The 21,961-nt window shown below is 35.2% G+C and overlaps 1 protein-coding gene across 3 annotated transcripts in view; it reads right to left on the bottom strand.

The window, feature by feature from the left end:
• Nucleotides 1-21,961, bottom strand: part of LOC104014471 (nipped-B-like protein) — a 224,644-nt gene that overhangs the window by 59,740 nt on the left and 142,943 nt on the right. For 2 of the 3 annotated variants that reach the window (XM_087735449.1, XM_087735450.1), the window contains exons 1-2: nucleotides 20,942-21,082; nucleotides 6,607-8,146 (exon numbers count right to left, since the gene is read on the bottom strand). The exons of the other annotated variant lie outside the window; for it this stretch is intronic. In XM_087735449.1, the coding sequence (XP_087591575.1) occupies nucleotides 6,607-8,044 (1,438 nt within the window). In that variant the 5' untranslated portion in view covers nucleotides 8,045-8,146; nucleotides 20,942-21,082. Of the gene's footprint in view, nucleotides 1-6,606; nucleotides 8,147-20,941; nucleotides 21,083-21,961 lie in introns of those variants that run through there. 3 annotated transcript variants of the gene reach the window in all.

Here is a 21,961-nt window from a genome sequence, read left to right as displayed (position 1 = left end):
ATATAATATAACCAAGATTTTTTGCAGAGAACAAGCAAAACAAATACCGTGATTTATATCTGATTTGTGACTATAGGCACATCAAGAAGATCTGCTTTTACCTCGCTATATCATGGAAAGATTCTCAGCCTTTATCACTGAAAATATCACATGAAGCTACTCTTGTTTTGCTTCTTCAAAGTAACTTAATTACATTAACAACAAGAACAAGAAAATTGCTGATATTTTAGCTTTTAATATAAAATACTACAAGAAAGTTGCTCAGAATATAATTAAACAGTAAGTATATTTAAGGAACCTTTATTTGATGCAAACAACAGTTTGGTAATTTGAAGAACAAAAAAGGTCTCATCCTTTTCTTTTATGTTCATTGGTAATTCCCATGGAGCAAAAATAAATTGCAAATTTCAAGTAAATAGTTTAAATTTTCTTACACAAACCCAGTCACCTAAAATGGTTGAAAATGTCGAGCAACAGAAAAGTTTATGTGAGGTTTTCCCCTATTTGTATTTTGCCAATTTACCCTTTGTCTAGAAGAAAATTCAAACCAAAAATTTTGATCGCATATCCCTGCACATAAGCCAAGAAATAACATCCATATTTAGATACTTAGACACATGAACAGGTCAGCATTGCATATTGTAATGTCAGACAAATTGCTGGCCCACATTTTTACGTATTGCAATGCGTTGTTGCAAAAATCATGCAAAATAGCTATAGCTTTTCCCAGAAATAAGAGGAACCTGATCAAGCATCCAAGCCCATGAACCAAAGGCAGTTTCAGACTTTCAACGAACTGCTCTGACAAATTAGATAATAAATTTCTATCACTTACATATGCCAAAGTAATTTTTCAAAAGTGAACTAATTAAACAATGCACTCCTAAATCTGCAAACAGACAAAGCATCATATTTCGGATGAACCAAGATACAATAAAACTAGTAGATTTGGTCAAGTTTATTGTTGCTGCTAAGAACTAAACATGCAACATGTAAAATTCACTCTTATTATCCAGAGAAGACTTAAGAACAACTGTGAGAACAAGAATCAAAATATTTACCTTAGTGGCAAAGACAAAAATAGGAAATAACTCAAGCAGCCTCCAGGCAAAGCAGTGTGCTGAAAATGTCTCCTATTATACTGGTAACAGACCAACACAAGAAAGGACTCCAGTGTGCAACTGCTGAATTCCTGCTGTCTACCGATATCAGTTTATCCAACATCTACTTCTGAAAAACTAATACCAAAACAGAAGGTCCCAGAGAGTACGTACAATGCCCGCACACATCCCAACATACTTTTTGGGACAGGACAGACGCACCATGCCTAAAAAAATCCCTGCAAGTAGGAACAATCCATGCTAGAGAACTGAGATCTTCCTAGACTACTGGATTTAACTGTTTATATATAGTTTGGTTTTGGCTTTTGACTAAACAATGCCTGGAATATTTTCCAAACTATGAACCTGTTCAGTCCAGAAAGGAGAAAAAAAAATAATTCAGGCTAAATGGACAAAGTGTATATTAAAATGGATCCTCTACAAACCCAACATATCTTTAAATACTTCTAATGCCACGAGGGACAGCCAGCTCCTCTTCTAGACTAGTTAAGTTGAAAAGATGTGGTCACTAATATCTCAGAAAAGAGGAAAACCAGGAAGATTGTAGAATTCTTATGAAAGTGATGTTTTTTCTACAATTCAGTTAAATTTAGAGTTTGAGAGAAGCTTTAAAGACTTCAGCTAAGAAGATTCATGACAAACCCCTTGCTATAAACCATGAAATATATCCTTTACTTCTCTGAAACGTGGCATAATTTACTAGAGAACTTCAGAGAAAGTTATGACACCCTTGATCCACCTGGCAGTGCATGCACATGCAAGATGCTTAGTGGGTTATTACTCTGGCCTTCCCACATGCAATTGCAGTTGCTACCAGGAACTCTAAAAAAGTGATTCCAAATTTCAGATTTGTGGAATTACAGACTTTCACAGTGGTTATCTTTACAAAAGCACAATCTGCAGTAAGCAAGCTGAGTAAGCAAGCTGAGTTGCAGTCTTTTCCTTTCCAAAGGAAATATGCTTTTACTCCAGTTATTTCCTTGCAGCACAGCTGCTTGCCCCACTGATTTCAGTGAGTACAACAGTATGTCTGTTTCAGCATTGTTATTTTCGAAATAAATTCGAGTTTAAAGTTTTCTTGATAAGTTAATATCCATAAGCTATTTTTTTCAAAGGTTTGCCAATTTTGTTTTTGTAGAAGTCCTATACATGAAGGATTTAAACAAATGTTTAAAATTGATACTCCCTTTTGTCTACAATTTTCAGCTGTACCAAAAAGTATTGGTGAGTAGCTCTGCTGTGCTGCCCAGAAGACTGTGAGAAGCATCAGAAGTTGGCTCACTGAGCCAACACAATCTGGATACAGCTTTTCATCCTGGAATACTCCCTTTATTGTCACTCCTATCTAGAAGATGAGCACCTAATTGATAACTCTGCTTCACAAGTGAGACTGTTTCCAGCAGTGCTAGAACTCAAAGATGGACCATCATGTTACACAAATGCCATGGAATTTTACGCTGCTACAACCTACCACTGACTACAAATTATAGTTATTATAGGCTCTGAAAAAGTCATCTGGAATTAAAAAAAAACCCAACAAAACCAAACAAAAAAAACCCCACAAAACACAAGCATAGAACACAGAAAAATCTAGAAGCATTGTTTTAACTCTACAACATAAAGATGATTAAGCAGCAGTAAATTTTTTAGTTGCACCTGTAAAAATATGAAGAGGACCTTTGAAGAAATGGCAAATCTTCACTCAAATTTCAGATCATAGCAGCAGAGAACACAGTATATTTAGGAAGACTTGTAGTGAGCAACAAAAACTTGTGTTTAAAGTTCTGTGTTGTACAGATAATGAAATCCTATAATAACAATCTACACAATGAAGGAGTAGCATTTGGCATTAGATTCTGCAGTGAAATTATCACTTCTTTTTTTTTTTTAAAAACAACAAAGTCTTTTTAGGTGATATTTGAAGACCCAAAAGGTGTTGCTGCACAAGTCTTAAAAATCGTGCACTCACTTGTCCTAGAACTAAAACTTGCATTACATATGTGGTGCTTATTTTGGAAAGCCAATCCTTCAAATATATTATAAACCAACTCAGACATCTCCTTAACACAGACAATTACAGTTTCTCTCATTACTCATATCTGTTTCATACTTCAACAAAGTAAAATTTGTCTTGTTCAGAATGCAGTAACTGTAAAACTGGTAACAGCTCCCATCTCAACATAGCTGATCAGTATAGCTATAAGAAGCAGCAGAGAAGGTACTCGCTGAAGCTCTGAAAAGAAAGGACAGCAAACATGACCTCCTCATTACAGGCACAAACTTGAAGGGAAAAGTTTCATGGATTCCCCAACCACATAGATTTGCATTAAAACCAGGATAAAAGGCATTCACAGATGTTAAAACCAGAAGAAAAAAGTGTTGCAATTCATTCTGACCTGGACAAAACAGTCCACAAAATTTCACCATAAGACCCCTTAACAAAAAAAATCTTCCATAACTTTCCTCTGAGCTAGAGTACATCTTTCAGAAAATTGCTCAAAGATCAGGAGAGAGAGAAAAATGTTGCTTCTTCCTTGTAAATGCCAAAAGGGACTGTTCGGATGGTTCAATCTTAACAATCGCGTACTACAGCTATCCCATTCACATAATATCAAAATTTCAAACCTGTCTATAAAATTTGATTAAAATGTTACTTTTTTTTTTTTACAGTACAATGCAAGGCTTATCCACGTGCACAATAAAGGTATGCTTTTCAAATTTAAAGTTTATTGAAACAACGTAAAAAGTTGTATAGACTTTCAGTATACATAGCATTAGTTTTAGCTTAAAACAAGTCAATTTTACTGAGTTTTATAATGAATGGGCATTAGTCCCTTAAGACAGAATGACTATCTAAATGGTCTTTTGAACTAGCTGAACTAATCCTATTTTAAACTGGATTTCAGATAAATCACGGGAATGATGTTGTACGTGACAAAGCCAGGAGAAGACATTTTCTTGAGGGAGGGATGGATGAAAAAGGAAAAACAAAGAACAAGAAATACAAGGAGGTAAAAGAAGGAAAGATAAAGCGAAATATACTAAGCTACATGGAATAAGAGGGATGCGAGAAGTGGAATAATGATGCTAAAAGGCAACGCTAGAAAAGATTTGCTACAATCTTAAGAAATATAGGATGAACTAAATAAAGAATGTTTATGAAAATTACATCTCCTAGTGTATTAAAATGTTTATAACTAAAAATGGCACAGAGTAAAACAGTGAATGCTATTTCTCTCAATTGGAGTGAGGACATTGTTGGAATGACATGACTATTTTCTATATCAGTCAGCTGTTGACAAATAGACTTTGGCTTATGAAGAGATATCTTTATGAATTATGAACCTTTTAAAACACTGGAGTTCACCTAATTATTTAGCATAAAATATCCTAGGAAGTACATTACCAGGGAGTTGGGCAAAAAAATGTAAAACTAAAAATACACATGAAAAATCTGAAGTTCAAAGACACTTTCTCTGAAATCTGCCTGGCTGAAAACTCAAAACTTGATTTGTAAGAGAAACATAGTTACAACATTATTCTTTCCACGAAACTTATTTCTAGTATCACTGTAAGAATCTTATTCTAGATACAATAGCAAAGAGACTGATATCAGATTCAAACATTTTTTTCCCCTGGAAAATATGTCCCAAGTTATTTCAGAATATGTAAGAAATATATTACTTCAGAAAACACAAAATACACAGTAACATTGCAGAAAAGTTATAAACTTGACTTTAAAATGAATGCATTGCTCATGTGCGACACATCTACTAGAGTCATGCCAATCGGATAAGAGTCATTAAAACCTTTACACATTACTAAAATATACTATATAAATAACCACATACAATACAGACTACAAAAAAGTCTACTTCAGAAACATTTTAGAAAGCATACATGCACTGTATATGGCTCTGAGGGCTCTAAAAATTACTGATTTCCTGCACATAAAATTGTGTGAATTCAAAGTCTATCCTTTTGAGACTAGAGCTGAATTCCATCAGAAAGTTTTCAGTATTCCGTATCAAGAACATAAAAGTTTCATCTGAAATCTTTAGACTAAGCTGACAGCAAAGATGTCATAATTTTATGTCCAACTCTAGATACCTATTATTATTAGAAATGGAAATTTTGCCTGTTCTGAACCTCAAAAAGGGAGAGGGGAAATGTTCATATTTCCAGGATAAAGAGAAAATATTTAACAAGGAGGCTAATATTTTACAAATAAGTAATATTCATCATGAATTATTAAGTCTTTAAGAGTCCATACAATCAGGTTAGTAGATAGAGAACAGACGTAGCACAATAAATTCATTATACGGATATCAACTCTGTACACATGCACATAAACATAGTTATACATTCACAAAGATGATTTCCACATCATTTCTTATCAGATCAACTTTGTAAGAAAACATTTTAATCTCAAATTCATGAGCAATGATATACCTGGAACTGCATTCATAAATAATCCTGTATACAGCTGAAATCCTCTCCCCTACCACTTTATTTGTCTGTTTTTGAGACATGACAGCTCTATAAACATAACTATGTAAGAAATTTAAATGCTTTAAATGCTAAACATTAAAAAAGAAAGGAACCCTGACCAGGTAGTAACATTAATTTCACAATGTCAAATGATCTACTTCAGTCTGAAACCAAAGAAGCCAAAATTATAGCACCAAGAAGAAAAGCAATCTTATAAAAAAAAGTGTTAAATCTGCAGAAGAGACAATCAATCAAATATCAAACCTACACACTATTCTGAATAATTTCCTGTTCATATTACTAATTTGAAAATGCCAGCCCATTGTTTACCAGTTCCTTTCCTCTTTCCACATACACTGGACCCTAGAGACAACAATATCTGAATTCTCCTAAAGACAGAACCTTTTTGTAAGCTTATTGTCACACAGCCTAAAGTGTAGAGGCTTCCCAACAGAGTTGTATTTATAGTGTAAAAGAGGCAGATGGGACTTTGTAACTTCCTTCTTATTTCATCATGTCAAAACATCCCTTGGAAAACCACATTTCATTTCCAATTAAAAACAGAAAAGAATCTTAGGGCTTGTATACATAGTATTTCCCACCATTCCAGCTACACTGATTTAGTTACAGTAGCACCAGTCCCTTATGCAGACACACTTAAACCAGTTTAAATCATTCATATAGCAGTTATGTTTAACTAGATAAATTACCAGATTAAACTAATGTAGCTGACGTACAGCTTAAGACCATTTAAGTGTTCCCACATTAGGAACTTCCATTGGAGTAAACAAATAATTTCAGTTACGCTGTAGCAAGATTTCCAATAATGACAATCCCATAGACAAGTTTCACTTTGTTCCCCAAAATCACCATATAAGCAAGCATATAAACTAACTATCAAACGTTTGCATTTAATTTCTAACCACAGGAGTAGCAAATCTAAAAGAACAGGAGTGTACAAGATATAATGCAATTAACATTAAAAAAATCTTACCTTTATTAGATTTGGATGACTTGTTCTTGTTAGGTTTAAAACAAGAGCCCCTTGATTTATCTTCTCTATCCTTAATAAATTTCTGCACATCATCCAAAGAAAGCTTTTGAAGGACAACTACAGGCTTAGCTCCTTTATTTAGATCTTCAACTAGCCCAATCTTCTCTACTTTGTCCTTCTGTTCACCTTTAAATTCAGTTTTCCTTGACTCCTGAGTAACATTGCCATCTTTATCACGCTTGATTTTTGGAATGACAAAATGTTTCAATGCACCAGATCTTGCCCCCAACAAATAACTGGGAAACTCTGCTTTATTGTCAGCATGTGCTTTATTACTATCTACTTTACTCTTATTACCATCTGTCCTTCGTTCATCCTTGCTGTTGGGTGATTTAAAACCAGGTTTATCAGGTCTTGATTTACTAGAATCTCCTTTACCTTCCTGTTTAATGCGAGGGCTGTCAGGTCTTGATTTTTGATCCCCAGAAGAAAACCTTTCCCTTGATTCACCAGACTCATGTCTATGTTTCCTTTCAAATTTCTCAATTTTTGAACCATCAGATTTAATACCATGCTTAGAATCATGTTCATTTTTGTTTGAGGATCTCAAATATTCAGGCCTTCTAATCTTGGATGGATCTCCTCTGTATCTCTCTGATTCCTCCCTGTCCTCAGATCTTTGTTTAAGGCTATCATGGTCACGCCTTGGTGTATCAGAAACTGAACACCCATCAGGCCTTTGTTTTGTTGGATCAGATCTACTTTCAGATTTTATCCTTGAAGGATCAGATTTCACATCTAGTTTATGCCTAGATATTTCCATTTTCTTATCTGACAATGGTTTACTCAAGTCCCTCCTGTTATCATGTCTATGTTTCGGCATTTCGGGCCTGCCTTCACTCTTCTGTTTCGGCGTTTCGGGCCTGCCTTCACTCTTCTGTTTTGGCATTTCGGGCCTCTGTCTTATTTCCTGCTTGCCATTATTTTGTTTTCCCTCATTTTGTTTCATCTCCATTTGCCTGCTCTCGTTTTGTTTTGATTCTGTCTGTCTGTTCTCATTGTGTTTCACTTCCATTTGTCTGCTTTCATGCTTGCTTTCATGTTTAGCTTCTATCTGTTTGTTCTCATTGTGTTTACTTTCCAACCGCCTGCTCACATTTTGCTGAAATTCCATTTGTCTGTTTTCATTTTGCTGGATATCTGTCTTTTGACCCTCAAAGTCTGACTTTTTCCTAAAAATCTCGGGATGGTTTTCAGGTTTAAATTTAAGAACTCCAGCAGTGTCTTCTTGGGGAACACACACAAACCCGTCATTATACTGCTTAATTTCTTCAGGTTTTTTGATGGTGTCCAAATCCTGAGTTACTGTTGCCTGAGAGTCCGCTCTTCCTGCTTGCTGCAGATCAATACTAACCATCAACGCTGGCCTCGCCCCCATTTCCTGCAGAACTTGCCTCCTGAGAAGCTGCTCTATTTCCTCCAGTAGCACCACCAGCCTCCTGTGGTTTGTTTTCTTGTTTTCGCTTCTTCAGAGGCTTATCTGCAAATTAAAAGAGAAAAATCACAAATGCTATATATAGAAACAGATAAATGTCCAAGCAAAAATGTCCATTCCCCTCCACCCCCACCAATTAATCCTCCTCAGCATGTATGTGCACACACAACAAAACCCATTGTTTTGTTGCAAAAAAAGCAAGAATAGAACTTCTCTAATACTTTTTAACGTATTCAGACTATCATTCATTGTCAGTCTACCACATATGCCAATTAATCATTAAAAAACACCTCAAAACATATGAAATCAAAGTCCCTGTAAAATTCCCAAGAGAACCATCTAATAAAGCAGCTGCAATACATAACGACAAAAAAAAAATCAATTTACACTTGAAGCAAGTTTTGAGGAATACTACTATAAAAGATTCTCTTCTGCAGATTCAGCCTGCTTCATTATACATGAACTAGGCAAGGATCTGCAATGATTAAGACAGAGGTTCTCCCTACTTGGTTCAGTGCATCAGTTGGACTTCACACATATTGTAGCCAGGGAACACACAAACAATGAACAAAAATGATTAAAATAACTCCAACACTCCACGCTTCTCTTTGAAACAAGGAGTATATCAAGAGTTGGAGTCTATACCATAACACATATGTATTAGGTAGGGGGCCACTACACACTTAAAAGTTTGAGTATTTTCCCTTTGCAACCATAATGCTTTTCATGGATGAAATAAAAAGTTCAGTGATAATTTTATGTAGTGTCAAGAGCTTGACTCTGCAATAATGCTTTCAGTTTACACTAAAAAAATAAAATTATTAAGAGTAGAATACCAAAAAAATAAAAAGTGAGCCAACCACACACCCTGTAATTTCGTAGAATTCATAGAAATGAGAAGCACATGGAAATATCAAAAAGAGTATGTTCTATTCATTTAAAATACAACCTATTTATATTACCAATGTGGTACTCTAAACCAAAATTAATTTCTGCCATGAAACTCAAAAGCCCTACCTGCACTAAGGCTTATATTCTCATTTCTCAACTATCATTTTGTAATTTGTCAAAAAAACCAATGATTTTTTCTGTAATCAGGGAATATGATTTTAAGTCTAAGTAATGACCTAAATAGGTTGGAAATTCTGTTGTAGATCTATTGTCAAAATGTCTAAACCACAAATGCAATATAAGAAAAATAACTTATTTTGTGCCTAGATTTGTGGTGCCTTATCACCAGATGCAATGAGCCAGCTCTCTTTTGGGAGCAGGGGAAGTGTAAGGAGGATGCAATCAAAGAAGAGGGAATTAAACTCTAAGGAAAAAATCCCAACATCTCAATTGTAAACCAGAATTATAACATATGACTTCCAATTTCTTCTATACTTGTAAAAGATTCTTATTCAGAAGAATTAAAACTTTGAAGGATCATCTCCAAAATTAACATTAGAACACAGTAACAAGTAGTAACATGGTCAATTTCAGTGATGTGAACAGGTTTGTGTTTTTTTCCCATCATTTTCATTCTCAAATCTATTTGTACATCTCTAACTTCCTAAAAATCCAAAAATTATGTACAACATTTAATGGCTGGAAGACAGTAAAGACAGATACAATAAACTCCATGCAGAAATTGGTCAACTGCAAATAAGGAATTTTTCAAAGTTTAACAAAAACCTGTAGGAACACCTGCCAACTTTATGGTAGACATGTGAAGCAAAATAAATTTGCCGAATCGAAGGTGCAGCTTTTTAGCATGGCGATTTTTGCTTTTTCTGTACAACAACAACTGTTGGATTCATATGAGAGCTTATATAGATTAAGTTCCCTACACTACTTATTAAAACAAATGTATTTTTTTGAAACCTTCATGCAGTGACAAAAATTCTTTTTCTCCCTGTGACTAAGAGGGCTTTGACCTCACTGAGCTTCATGGCAGGTCTTAGGAATGGCCATGAAGTAGAAGCTTCCAGACTAATAGATTTCAAATTTGATTATTTTTTTAAAACATATACATTAATATACATACATACACACACATATCACTACCTTATTTCTCAATTAAAACTCTTTAAATTTTGAAACACAAATTGAAAAACTTGTGTTCTTAGGAAAAGTCAGTCGGCTTTTTCATTTTAACCCAGAAATGTCAGCCACACTGAAAAAGTCCTGTAAAGCTCTGATGGTGGATCTAACAGTAGCCTTTAAGACATTACCGTTACCAGTTATCTGCCCCATTCCTTTAACTGAGGTTATCACCTGTAGCAGAAGGGAACACACATTCACATTTCCACAAGTGTGTTTCATTGTCCAGTGCATCAGCTTAAGGCACTAGTGAAGATGGTTTGCATTAATCTACCAGACTGAACAAGTCAGCTAAGAGCCAAGCAAATGTTTCCTTCTGCTACCCCTACTATAGGAGCAAGGCAAAAGGCCAGGAGCTGTGATGCCTTAAACCGCTGTAGCTGGATCAACCAAAACTCACCTTTCAGAGCCCTCATGCTGAGGGCTCCAAGATTAAACAACCAAAACCATTCAAGTAGGACCAATTTTCTTCTCTTGAACTTCCATAACTGACCAGGCTCAAAATGCTGCTCTTCATCATCATTCAAAATGTCAAATTTTAAGTTGAGAACATATAAATAGATGATCACATCACAACTTGGCATATTCCCTCTAAATACAGAGCTCTTCTGATGCACCTTCTTCATTTCTCTTGACAACTGAGTACTGATGTTTTAGTAAGTTATAACCACAACCTGTTGACATCTTATCTGAGAAGAAAGGGATGCCTTCAAAGTTTTCTTTTCCTAAATGGCAAGGTGATTGCAGATGGAGTTGCAGATTACTCACAGATTTCTTCATATTTCCAGTGCATCTTGATGGCGATCCTCAGAACTAGACTTGATCATTACTGTTTTGCCTCTATGAAATTTCTGGATCTAGGACAAAAAAGCTGGCCCAAGCATATGAAAATATCAGGTTGAACTAGGGCATGAGTAGGATATGAGTACATAGTACCACTATCTTCATCGAGCATAACTGAAAAACTCCACTGAACGAGCACAAAAACTTTTTAGGTTGCCATCATAGCTGCAGAAAAATGAAAGGTGAATACACCATCGGCCTACAAGGGCTTTATCAAATCTTGAACTCACTTTGAACTATATGAGAATAATCAATAGAGTATCAGAGAAGTGAGGACAGAGTAATTAACCTCTGAAAACAGATGTCTTCAGGTCTTCTCTTTTACAATCAAATATATGCAAGTTTGCATAAATCTGCCTTGTTAAGGCATGAGTCCCAAGACCCCCTTAGGTTCTTAATGAACAGATGAACTTAGGAACTTACGTATACATAAATATCCATTCAAATATACTTCATATCCTTCAAGGCATCAAGTATCCAAGCTTCATCCACTTCATTCCATAGACAGTAGAATTTCTTTTTATTATCAGGATCTAGGACTTTGCCAAAATATCAGACTAATATTTTTCTTTCAAATCTTGCAGACCTAGGTTCAAAGCTTGCCACAGTTCTGAACAGGTAGGCTCACAAGCTCTTGAGACCAATAAAGTGTGCCAAGTCTTTTTGCTTCACTCTTTGTAACAGTTTTCGTAATAAAAGGAATATGTAGTAAGCCACAGAAGAGCTTTCCTGACTATATTAGAGATCAGGTATCCAGGTATCCAAGTTTGTTCTTTTCTAGATTCTTTTCTTTTTAGAAACATTATTCACTACCTCCCCCCAAGAATGTAGATACATCCAAAAAGTATCTACATTTTGTTCAATTCCTTGAACAAATTTGCATGACAGTTCAGAGTACAGTCTGATCCCAGTTATTCTCCTATGTATGCATTCTTTTGGCTTGGCAAATCTGCACCTTGGATGTTCTCTTTTACATTGCAACATGCTCACCAAAAAGGCAGTACCTTGGTACTCAAAGCAAGATCATAAGCTACCTTATTCTAAAAAAATAGCAGAGATGTTCTGTCAAATTAAATGGGTCACTGTGGTGCAAGAAAATTATTACAGGGAACCACAAGTTTGAAATGGAAAAAGACGTTAGCTGGATTTCTCCAAGCAGTTATGTCTCACCTGTCCTGTTATGAACAGTATTCCTGGAGACAGGTTGTAGCCTTCATCTTTGGAAATATCTGCGTGTCAAAACAATGAGTACTTTCAGATTTAGAAATTAATTACTGCAGAACCTTTGTGCAAAAACACATTGCACTGGAATAACCACAGATACCTTCGAATACATTTCTGCTGAAACTGCAAGTCAATCATGATTTGAAGAATATCCATCCTGAAAATGGATGTACTCGGAAGCTGAGCAAGTGTTAGGGGACAGCAGCTTCGAAATGAAGGGAGCTGTATTAAAGAAGTATCTCCATTCTTCCATTTAATCTGAAATCTTTCCAAAGCAGCAGCCAGAACACCACTAGTGCTGAAGTCTCCGATGTTGCTGCTTTCTTGCAAACCTGATGATTATCTTAAGTCCCAGATTAAACTCTTTCAACAAATGAGTATAATAGGATGATAGCCTAAAAGCTTCTAGAACTGCTTGTCCTAGCAAAACTGAAATGGGCCTTTTGTAAATACCTGTGAAAAGGTAATAAGTCTAAATAAGAACCACACGCATGGTTGCTGAGCTTTGTTTTAGCAGAATGGTAACACTGTTTGGTAGACTTTAAAATCCAGAGATTTCTGAATGATCTTGAATGATCTTGAAGACACAACAGATAAATTACCACTTCCCCATTTACATCTTGTAAGGGATTCAGTTGGAGACTTCATATCCAAGATGGTTAAATGTGAATGTACTCCTCTTCTCAGAACCACAAAGATTGATCCTCTAACGCTGAATTCTGGATGAACCATTTTGATGACTCCAGTACAAACTTTCTTTTTTTTAAAGCATAACAATTAAGAGTTTAATATTTTTAAAAGCTCTAACACTTTTCAGAGATTATTGGGATATGCCTCCACTCATTTGAAATACCACTTATTTGCATTATTTAAATCAACAATGAATAAATTTATACCAAACATACCAGTCCTAAGCAGTTATTACTTATTGTCAAACCTTCCATTTTTGAACAACATCAAAGACAAGTCCATTACCAGAGGCTAATTACAAGCTTATCTTTATTTAAGCTAACAGTCAAGACTAAGGAATTTTTCGACAAATAACACATAACCATATGCCTAAATAACAAATCTATGTTTACTGACAACTGGGTTTTCTTTTCCTAGTTATTTTTCACAGATCTCTTCAAAGCTGTCCAAGTGCCCAGTCCCCCCAACTGTGTTGTGTAGACCACAAGAATCTAAACCAATCAATATAATCTGGATACAAGGAATATTTAAAATTACTTTAATGGTACTGATGGATGACCTATCAATGGAGTGAGGGCAAATATCCGTTCTTATCTTCTCTACTCTTTCATGAACGTTTCAGCATTACCAGCCATGAGAGTTTGCTCTCACCTGACCTCCCCCCAAAACCATATCTCCAATAAGCAAAGAATTAAACAACCAAAGAGACCCCTTCCTATCAGTAGAAGAGATTCCCACAGCACTAGCTCCTCCACTTTATCAAACTTCTGGTCACTACGCAAAAAAAGAAAAGCCCAGCAGGAGGGATGTCCAAACTCTTCAGGAAAAAAAAAAAAACAACCAACCAACCAACCAACCAAAAATTCGAAACAAAAACCCCCAAAAGACTACAGGAGTCTCTGACATGTCTTAGGGTGCTTAGCAAGAATTCAGAATCTTCATTTTGGTAAAGTTCTGCTTGTTTTCTTAAATATGACAATAACATAATCAGCATAACTGGAGAATGAAATATGATCTTACGAATTTTTCTACTTAAGGATGGTTGCTAACTCATTATTCTCTGTCAACTGGTAATACAAAAGAAATATTACACTAGAAAATAACAAGAATTGAATTACAGCAAATTATAATCAAGCATCTCCACTTGTTTAGAGACTGGAAGCTGTAATTTAACCTCCCTGAATTTAATATTGCTTTTACAAACAAAATGATTTCAATTTATTTATGAGAGATTTTTCTGACATAAATTGTGGGTTTTATCGATGTGATTGCTTTCAGTGAAGAATTATAGTTTTGTAAACTCAATTGTTAAAAAATCTGAGCAAAACCTGAAGTGCAATTACTTTTGAAAATGCACAATGCAGCACCTAATTTCACAAGAAAAATGCAACACACTAACAGTAGACTTAATGAAAACTACTTATTTTATGTATCACTTACAGATTAACATATCCAATTAGTTTCAAATTCATTTGTAGGAACAACGAACTTTAGAAATAAGCAAATGACTTTGAAATTTATTGGTGAACACTTTCTACAATCTCCCCTTCCAGATGTTGATTTCATTCTGACATCATACTTTGCATTCGAAAAATATCTTCAATTAACTAGATCCAGTAACATTTATACAGGATGATAATGAAAAAAAAGTCTGTGTCATCTTAGGATTTGATGTTGGAGTGAACTTAGTGACTATGAACTATAGAAATGATGGGCTTAAACTGTTAATAAACTTTATTAATTATACATGCCATTTCTTTATCAAGATTTAAATCCATTATAGAGAAGTGACTGTCCCAGAACAAAATAAAGTCTTTACTGGGTAAGTAATATTATAAATCCTCTCATCCATTTAACAGGTACAATCAAGGACATATGCTACATGCAAATTATATTTAATTTTCTAATCTTAGTTTACGCTACAGATAAAAATAAATATACGCTTCATTACCAAACTTCTGGGTTTTAGTTATTTTTCTAACACCTAAGCTTACCAAGAGCAGGTTTCTGCACTACCCTACGTAAAGCAGCTTTAACCTGGGATAAACATGGGAATTTGCTTTCATGTCTTCACACAAGAGCACCAAAACAAAGTAAACATCATTAAAAAATAAAGCCTCTACTTTTTTTAAAAAAAGTTTAACTCAATCCAAAAGTATTTCATTCTTTTAAAAAAATATAAAAGAAAGTAATTTTTTCCTAGATAGATGGAAACATTGCAACACTTCATTGCAATTTCTCTAGACAGAAGAGGAATTTTCTTCCCATTACTTTTCTTAAAACACGTCTGAACACAAAAAGAAGTCTCTAATCTATAGGGAAAAAACCTGCTTTTTCTTGGGAAAGCTACGAGGTGCCAGTTTCATCCATTACATAAACACATACAAAATGCAGACCTAATGAAAGTTTGAATATACAAAATACATGATCCCTGATTCTCACACTGTCCTACTACATAGAGACACAATCATTTATATTTTACACTGTCTCATTTCATCTTCTGGTATTAGTGACTGTAATTTTCTGCAAGATTCTACTATACAAATGACTACACTCATATCTCCATTTTTAAGTAAATAAACCCCCTATAACATATTTTTTGGAAATGAATGGTAATATACTAGTTATAATTACATGTTCTTGTCATTTCATTCATTGGCTACATAAAATTAGATATAAACAAAACTATTAATTCTTAATAGTGTTTCTTCTGTTAGTCTCCTCTTTAGGGGACTTTTGGGGGGAGATGGGTAATGGGGAGAAAGGGAGAGGAGCTGGATTAAGAACTTAAAAGGTAAGAGAAAAAGTTTACTTACCTATAACTGTAGTTTTGAGTTTTTGCTCCGGCAGATTCACACTCTTGGGATGTGTGTGTCTGCTGCTATGGGCTTGGAATGAACTAAAATGAATGAAGGGCCCACAGCAGGCATCCAAATGCCCCCTAACTGATCCAATTATTGGTAAATAAAGTTGTTATAGCTTCCCTTCTTCCTAATTCAAAGAATCTACAGTAAGATTCCAAAGTGGGTAAAATGGATCCTCAGAGAGGTAAAATATATAGGGGGAAAAAACCCACAGAAACGTGTAGGTTTTGTCTCATTTAAAAAATGCTTCTAATGCTTTTAAGTTTAAAAATATATATATATTCAGCCTCCCAATGAAAGCGGTTAAGTGATTAATGATTTCATGACTCTTCTCACAAACTCCAGAGAACAAAGTGCCTTTTACAAGTAAAAGTAGAACCCCTTAATCTGTTAAGACAGCTACATTATATAAAAAGTGTCTTTCAAGTAGCTCTAAAATCTAACAGTGAACACACAATACTGTGTGTGAAAGAGCTCAAATTAAAATTTAGCAAATCTGAATAAAATAAACTAATGCAAGTTAAAAAGAGTCTCTGAAAAGATGGGTTGCTTTTCTGTATTTTCAAGTAATTTTCCAAGTGTTATCTTCCCTTTTCCCCTTTCTAGAAGACTCAGAGCTCCTTTTAACATTAATATCTTAAATATTTTTGATTCACAGTATTTGGGGTCTTTTGGAAAAGCATGAAAGAGATCTTGAGGTAGAAACCTTGAACCTGAAAATTAATTCAGTAGAAAGGTCTACAATCTTTGAGAGAACAAGAAGAACTTAATGTAATGTTCTGGGAAAGGTTTAGACTGAAAGTGACTGACTAGCTTTAAACTACTTGACTATAAACAAAAATAACCCTTACGTGTATCTGAACAATTGGCAAATCACGAGGTAATGCAAAAAGAACTGAGGTTACCAAAATGAAATTCTCTCCCTCAACAGCCCCACTCCCCCCCCCCAAGGAAAAGATTCCTGAGAAGAACAGAAATTCCTGGGACATAATTTTCTAAAACTCACAGGATTTCTGTGTTACTTTCTTAGAGTGCAGTCAACTTCCAGAATGTGAACTAAGCACAGCTCCAGTTAAGTGAACAAAATGAGTTCAAGAATATGGACCTCTGCTTGTTTCGAAAGCATTCAAGAGCACCAAGTAGTACAGGAAATGTGACTACCGACAGTGATTAGAAGAAAGCATGCGTGAAGCTTCATTATTTCTAATTTCTTTAGAAAGGTATCCTGATGTACCTAAGCAGAGGATGGTTCACTTGTTGTTGACTGTCGTGGAAAAAAGATTTCTGTATTAACCCTTCCGAATCACTTTTTTTCAACTCAAATAATCTGAGTCTTGATAAACAATAGCTGGATCTATCTGTGATATTACACATCCTTTCAAAAGAGAAGATAAGTGATCTGAAGTATTGATTGACAACTTTAGTACCTGATGAGGGTATAAAGGCCATTGTGAAGGAGGCAATTGGAACTGAAAACCTGAGGCTTGTCATGTTCCATGGACTTATTTGTTTGTTCTTGAGGCTATTAAACACATGTATTAAATGTATTAGAATGCAACTTTCGGTGCCGAGTGCCTTGATCTCCAAAATCTCCAATTATTCCTTTCTATTAACAGATACAGACAAATTACTTTTGCAAACAATTGGCAATACAGAGAGACTTCCTTGACGGAAAAAGTAGGAAGAGGAGATGGACTTTTGTCCTTCCACACAGAGGAGAAAACCAACTTTTTCTTGCAATTTTGTACCTCTCCATCATGATGAAAAGACCATATAATCCACTTAATCCAAGATCTAAATAGACCAAAAAGAATAGAATTATAAAAACAGAGCTCTGAAAAGCACCCAGATATGGAGGCAAAAGGTCTATATTATAAAATCTCTCCTTATGCATATCTGGATAGACGTTAGGCCAAATCTGCCAGATTTTGCATTAGTGATTTCTGCACTAAGAATTCCTTTTTTCTAGCAAAAGCATGGCAATCAGGTTCCAGAAAGATTCACTGCTTTTCAAAGAAGGTGGCATGTCTGCAAAACCCTGTGAAAAGAAGTTCCACCTCTGGAATGGAGACTGCCTCCTACTTTGAGAGACTTTGTTTGGTGGAAGCTAAATATTTTAACAGTTTTGTTAGAATTAGGAATTTATTACAAAAAGTACTATAAATTTCTAAAGGACTCCAATCTCCATTTCCCACCTGCACCAAACATTATAAAAGGACCTCAGCATTAAAAAAAAAAAGAACTTAGCATTGCCTTAGGCAAGTGTAGTAGTTGTATAATTTTTAGCAAGAACCCCCCAAAAAAACATCTCCGCCTCTCCTCTGGAATAAACAGTTCCACTGCACTACTGGTTCCCAACCTCAGAAAGAACATGTCATATCTATCCAAAGCCTTACTCTTAAAAAAGAAGCATCTGAAAACCTTTGATGATGAAGCATAGTACTGTAGAGATTTCATGTCTAAAAAAAGGACAGAAGAGACTGCTAATCTTCTATCAAAACTTTTGAGCAGCACCTACTCAAAGTAATTTATGGAAGACAACAACGTATGCTCACACACAGAAAGTGTAGTGTGACTGTATACATGTATTCCCATGCTCTCAATTACAAAAGCAGAAAAGATGCTTTCATGCAGATTTTGGCATGTGCTAGCATCTAGAGTAAGATCTCTAGAGGGACACTTGCTACGTATAGCATCAGCTAGCACTATACGTTCCCGTTCTAATTAGACCGAGTACATGCTACAATCACACTATTTTCTTGACATAATGTGATCTGAAGTTACAGTATACATACTAAAATGCACAAATGCCAGGCTTTTGCATAAATACAGTAAGCAACTTCACAAAAATTAATGACAATATTTAGGAGTTACTGGATATATTTCTAACAGACATATTCCCATAGGAAACAATAGAGGAAGCTTCCTCCTGCAGTCACACCAAACCAAATGGCTGTAACTAGAACAATCCCAGAGTGTATCAACTTGTAGACATAGTACAAACTTACAAGCAATGGCAAAAGCATTACCAAAAAATAAGAATCATATTTCTCCAAGGTAACAGCTTTTCAGGAAATCTGTCCCAAGACTGCTGAAAATCCTTCTACTCAATACTATTCATTCATGGCTGAAACCTCAGCAGCTAAAGTGAAAAGAGCTGCTGACTAACATAGGAGCAATTTACCACCAGTGAATAAATGGTGATCATTTGTCCCAATATAAGGCAGCAACTCTTGCACCTGATCCATAGCAATTGCAGGAACTCAGGAAGAACTGAGACCTGCCAGAGGATGCAGGCAGAAGGGAAGCATAAGGTTGGAATCCTTATTTGGCAAGATGGTTATTGAGCAGTGGTGAAAGGGAGAGATCCCATTCTATAAAAATCACTACTTTCCCCAAAAGAAACAAATTGGAGTCTGCCCATGGCTAAGTAATTATGGTAAACAAACTTCACAACTAATATTCAACATCTGAAAACCAGAACAAAAGAGAAAGAGTGTTTTAGTCTTGCTCTAAGTGTTTGAAGGCTGCTGTGCACCTTCAAAAATACACTGCATTTTTTGAGATGCTTCTCAGATAAAATGTGCTAGAGAATCTACTCGAAGTGTGGGGATATAAAAGTAGCTTTTTAAGTAGTAGGAGACAAACCACAAGCTCTCCATAAATAAATTTTAAACTAGTAAAGAGATGCAAGCAAAGTAACAAATTACGTCATTTCACAATCCGTACCAAAGGCAGTAGAGATCTCTTTTGCGGTGAGCACATATTTTCTCCATATATTCACAAACAATGTTTCCTAAAAAGACTTGATTTAGTTACCAAATAAGAAATAACTAAAATGTTAAACTTTTTTAGTAATTGCAACAACCACATTTACAAACACACAAACACAACAAACTCTCTCTCTCTCTTTCTCCCCCCCCATCTCTCTGCCCCCCTCCCCTCTCCAGGCATCTTTCAAAACAGAAAAAAAAAAAAAAAATCTTTGAATAAGGAGAAAATGTGTGCTCTCTCTGCTAGTTAAAGACCCAAACTGCATGTAAATTCGGTTGTGTCCATGCAAGTATGTCCAAAATGGACCATTTTCACCTATGAACTTCCAAAATCAGAATTTGTGCTGTTTTCCACTCTGCAAGGTTTTTCTTGGGAGTATCTAGTAAATTAGCATTATACTATAAAAGATTTATTTCTCAGAAGTTAAACACAGTGCAGAGGAAGCTTCTGAAAAATACTTCTGTTAACCTATCACTATCTACTTTATAAACCACATCTTATCTTCAAGATTTACATGTGGGTTTTGCATCCACTTTTGATATTTCTGAAGCTTAAGACCTTCAAACCAGTTAACAACAGGGAAAAAAAGAAAAAAAAAAGGGAAAAAAGAAAAAAAAGAAAAAAATCAAAGAGGACAGATTCATTGACATCAGTTAAGACAACCAGTACAGCTACTGAAGTGAAGAGCAAACATTTCAGAGGCTCATCTAGTTCTGTGCTAGAGACCGTATAGATATATGGTAGTTCTCTAAAACTTGTAATGCCTACATAATAATGAATATCCAGTTGAACAAACATTGGAGACAACATAGTAGTATAGATTACCCAGTCATTACACTGCCTTTAAAAGAATAGCGTGATTTTAATCTAACGCTTCCTTCACATTACGTTCAAATGGGGATATAAATAGAAATGGGATAAAAGAGTTTTCCTGTGTTTTCTTAAATTAGGCAACATAGATAGTTAATTAATAATCTTAACTACCAAAACTTATTACAAATTTTTACTTATGGTACTGCTGGGATTTTCGAAACTATAAACAACGTAAATTGTACTTCATTCAGTCTCAAGGTTCAAAATAAGAGCAGCTTAAAAAGAATTTTGAAACATAAGAACTTCATTTTTCCATCCATTAAGATCCCAAATAAAGAATACCAGATATTAAAAATATGCATATATGAGAGATTACAGTTCATTGTTGGAGGGGAATGGAGATGAATGTCATAGAACCACCTACACTGAGTAAACAGAATTGAACTATATGACAGTGACAGGAAGGTTTATATATATATATATGGGTTTTATATGCATCTATATATTTATATAATATATATAGTGTATACACACACAATCCTTTTACCTTTATCTTGCACTTCTTTTGAAAATCGCTCCCTTTCAATAGCTGATTCACGTTCTATCCGCTCAATTTCAGCCAATGCATCCAATTCTACTTCATCATATGACGTTATAGTTCCTTGTTGCGAAACCTGTTGCTGTGTCTGTACCACAGGAGTTTGAGGTTGTTTTGCAGCAACTGAAGTGTTCGGCTGTAAAACAGGCACTTGTTGTGCCTGAAGGAAAGCTGTCTGTTCGTGCTGCGGCAAACACTGAGCAGCATTTAATGGGTGGTTAACATCTTGTGGAGTAACGGGTGTTTTAGAAGTCTGTCCTGGGTACTGCACATTAAAAGGAATATCACCCTCTGACATACTGCTGTTTTCCAAACCAGAAAGCATATCATCCTGCTGGTCCATATCCGAAGATCTTACACGAGAGAGTCTTAATGTAAGCTTAGTGGAGTCCTTGGAAGGAGAACTAATGATATCATACACTGTGCTTTTTCAGTCTGGTCTTTTTCATCCTTGCCTAACTTCATTTTCTTTTGTTTCTTTTGCTTTCTTTCTGGAGAATCTAACAATATGTCTGGGGGAACATCTCTAGGTGATGAATAAGGTGGAGGCTGAGATTGTTGGATTAAAGGTTGTCTTGATCCTAGAATAATAATTCAGAAAAACTGAACAGTTATGTTGTTCCATGTTTATATACAAACACACTAAATATAACCTACATAATTTTAATATGTATTTGTACATATATCTGTGTTCACAAAAGGTCTAAATAAGATTGGTAGGAAGCACATCATTCCTACATCAAGATGTAATCCAGATAGTTGCAGTGTATTTCCTAGGAATTTTAGCCATCCACTGCAGGTAGAGAAGGGATCATTTCAGAGAAGATGGAACAAAAAACCCACCACCAAAAAAGAATAAAGAAAAATAGTACCTGCAGGTTCAGAGTATCAACTATTAGAAAACAGTTAATGAAAGCAAGTTGACTACAGAAAAAGGAAATATCAAAAAGATTCTTAATAAGGTCCAGT

This window comes from Nipponia nippon, unplaced genomic scaffold (genome assembly GCF_047370975.1).
Source record: "Nipponia nippon isolate SJK-2023a ecotype South Korea unplaced genomic scaffold, ASM4737097v1 scaffold_57, whole genome shotgun sequence".
NCBI classification, from domain to species: Eukaryota; Metazoa; Chordata; class Aves; order Pelecaniformes; family Threskiornithidae; genus Nipponia; species Nipponia nippon.
Note: the sequence above shows the minus strand (reverse complement) of the source record. Positions and strands in the feature narration are given on the sequence as shown.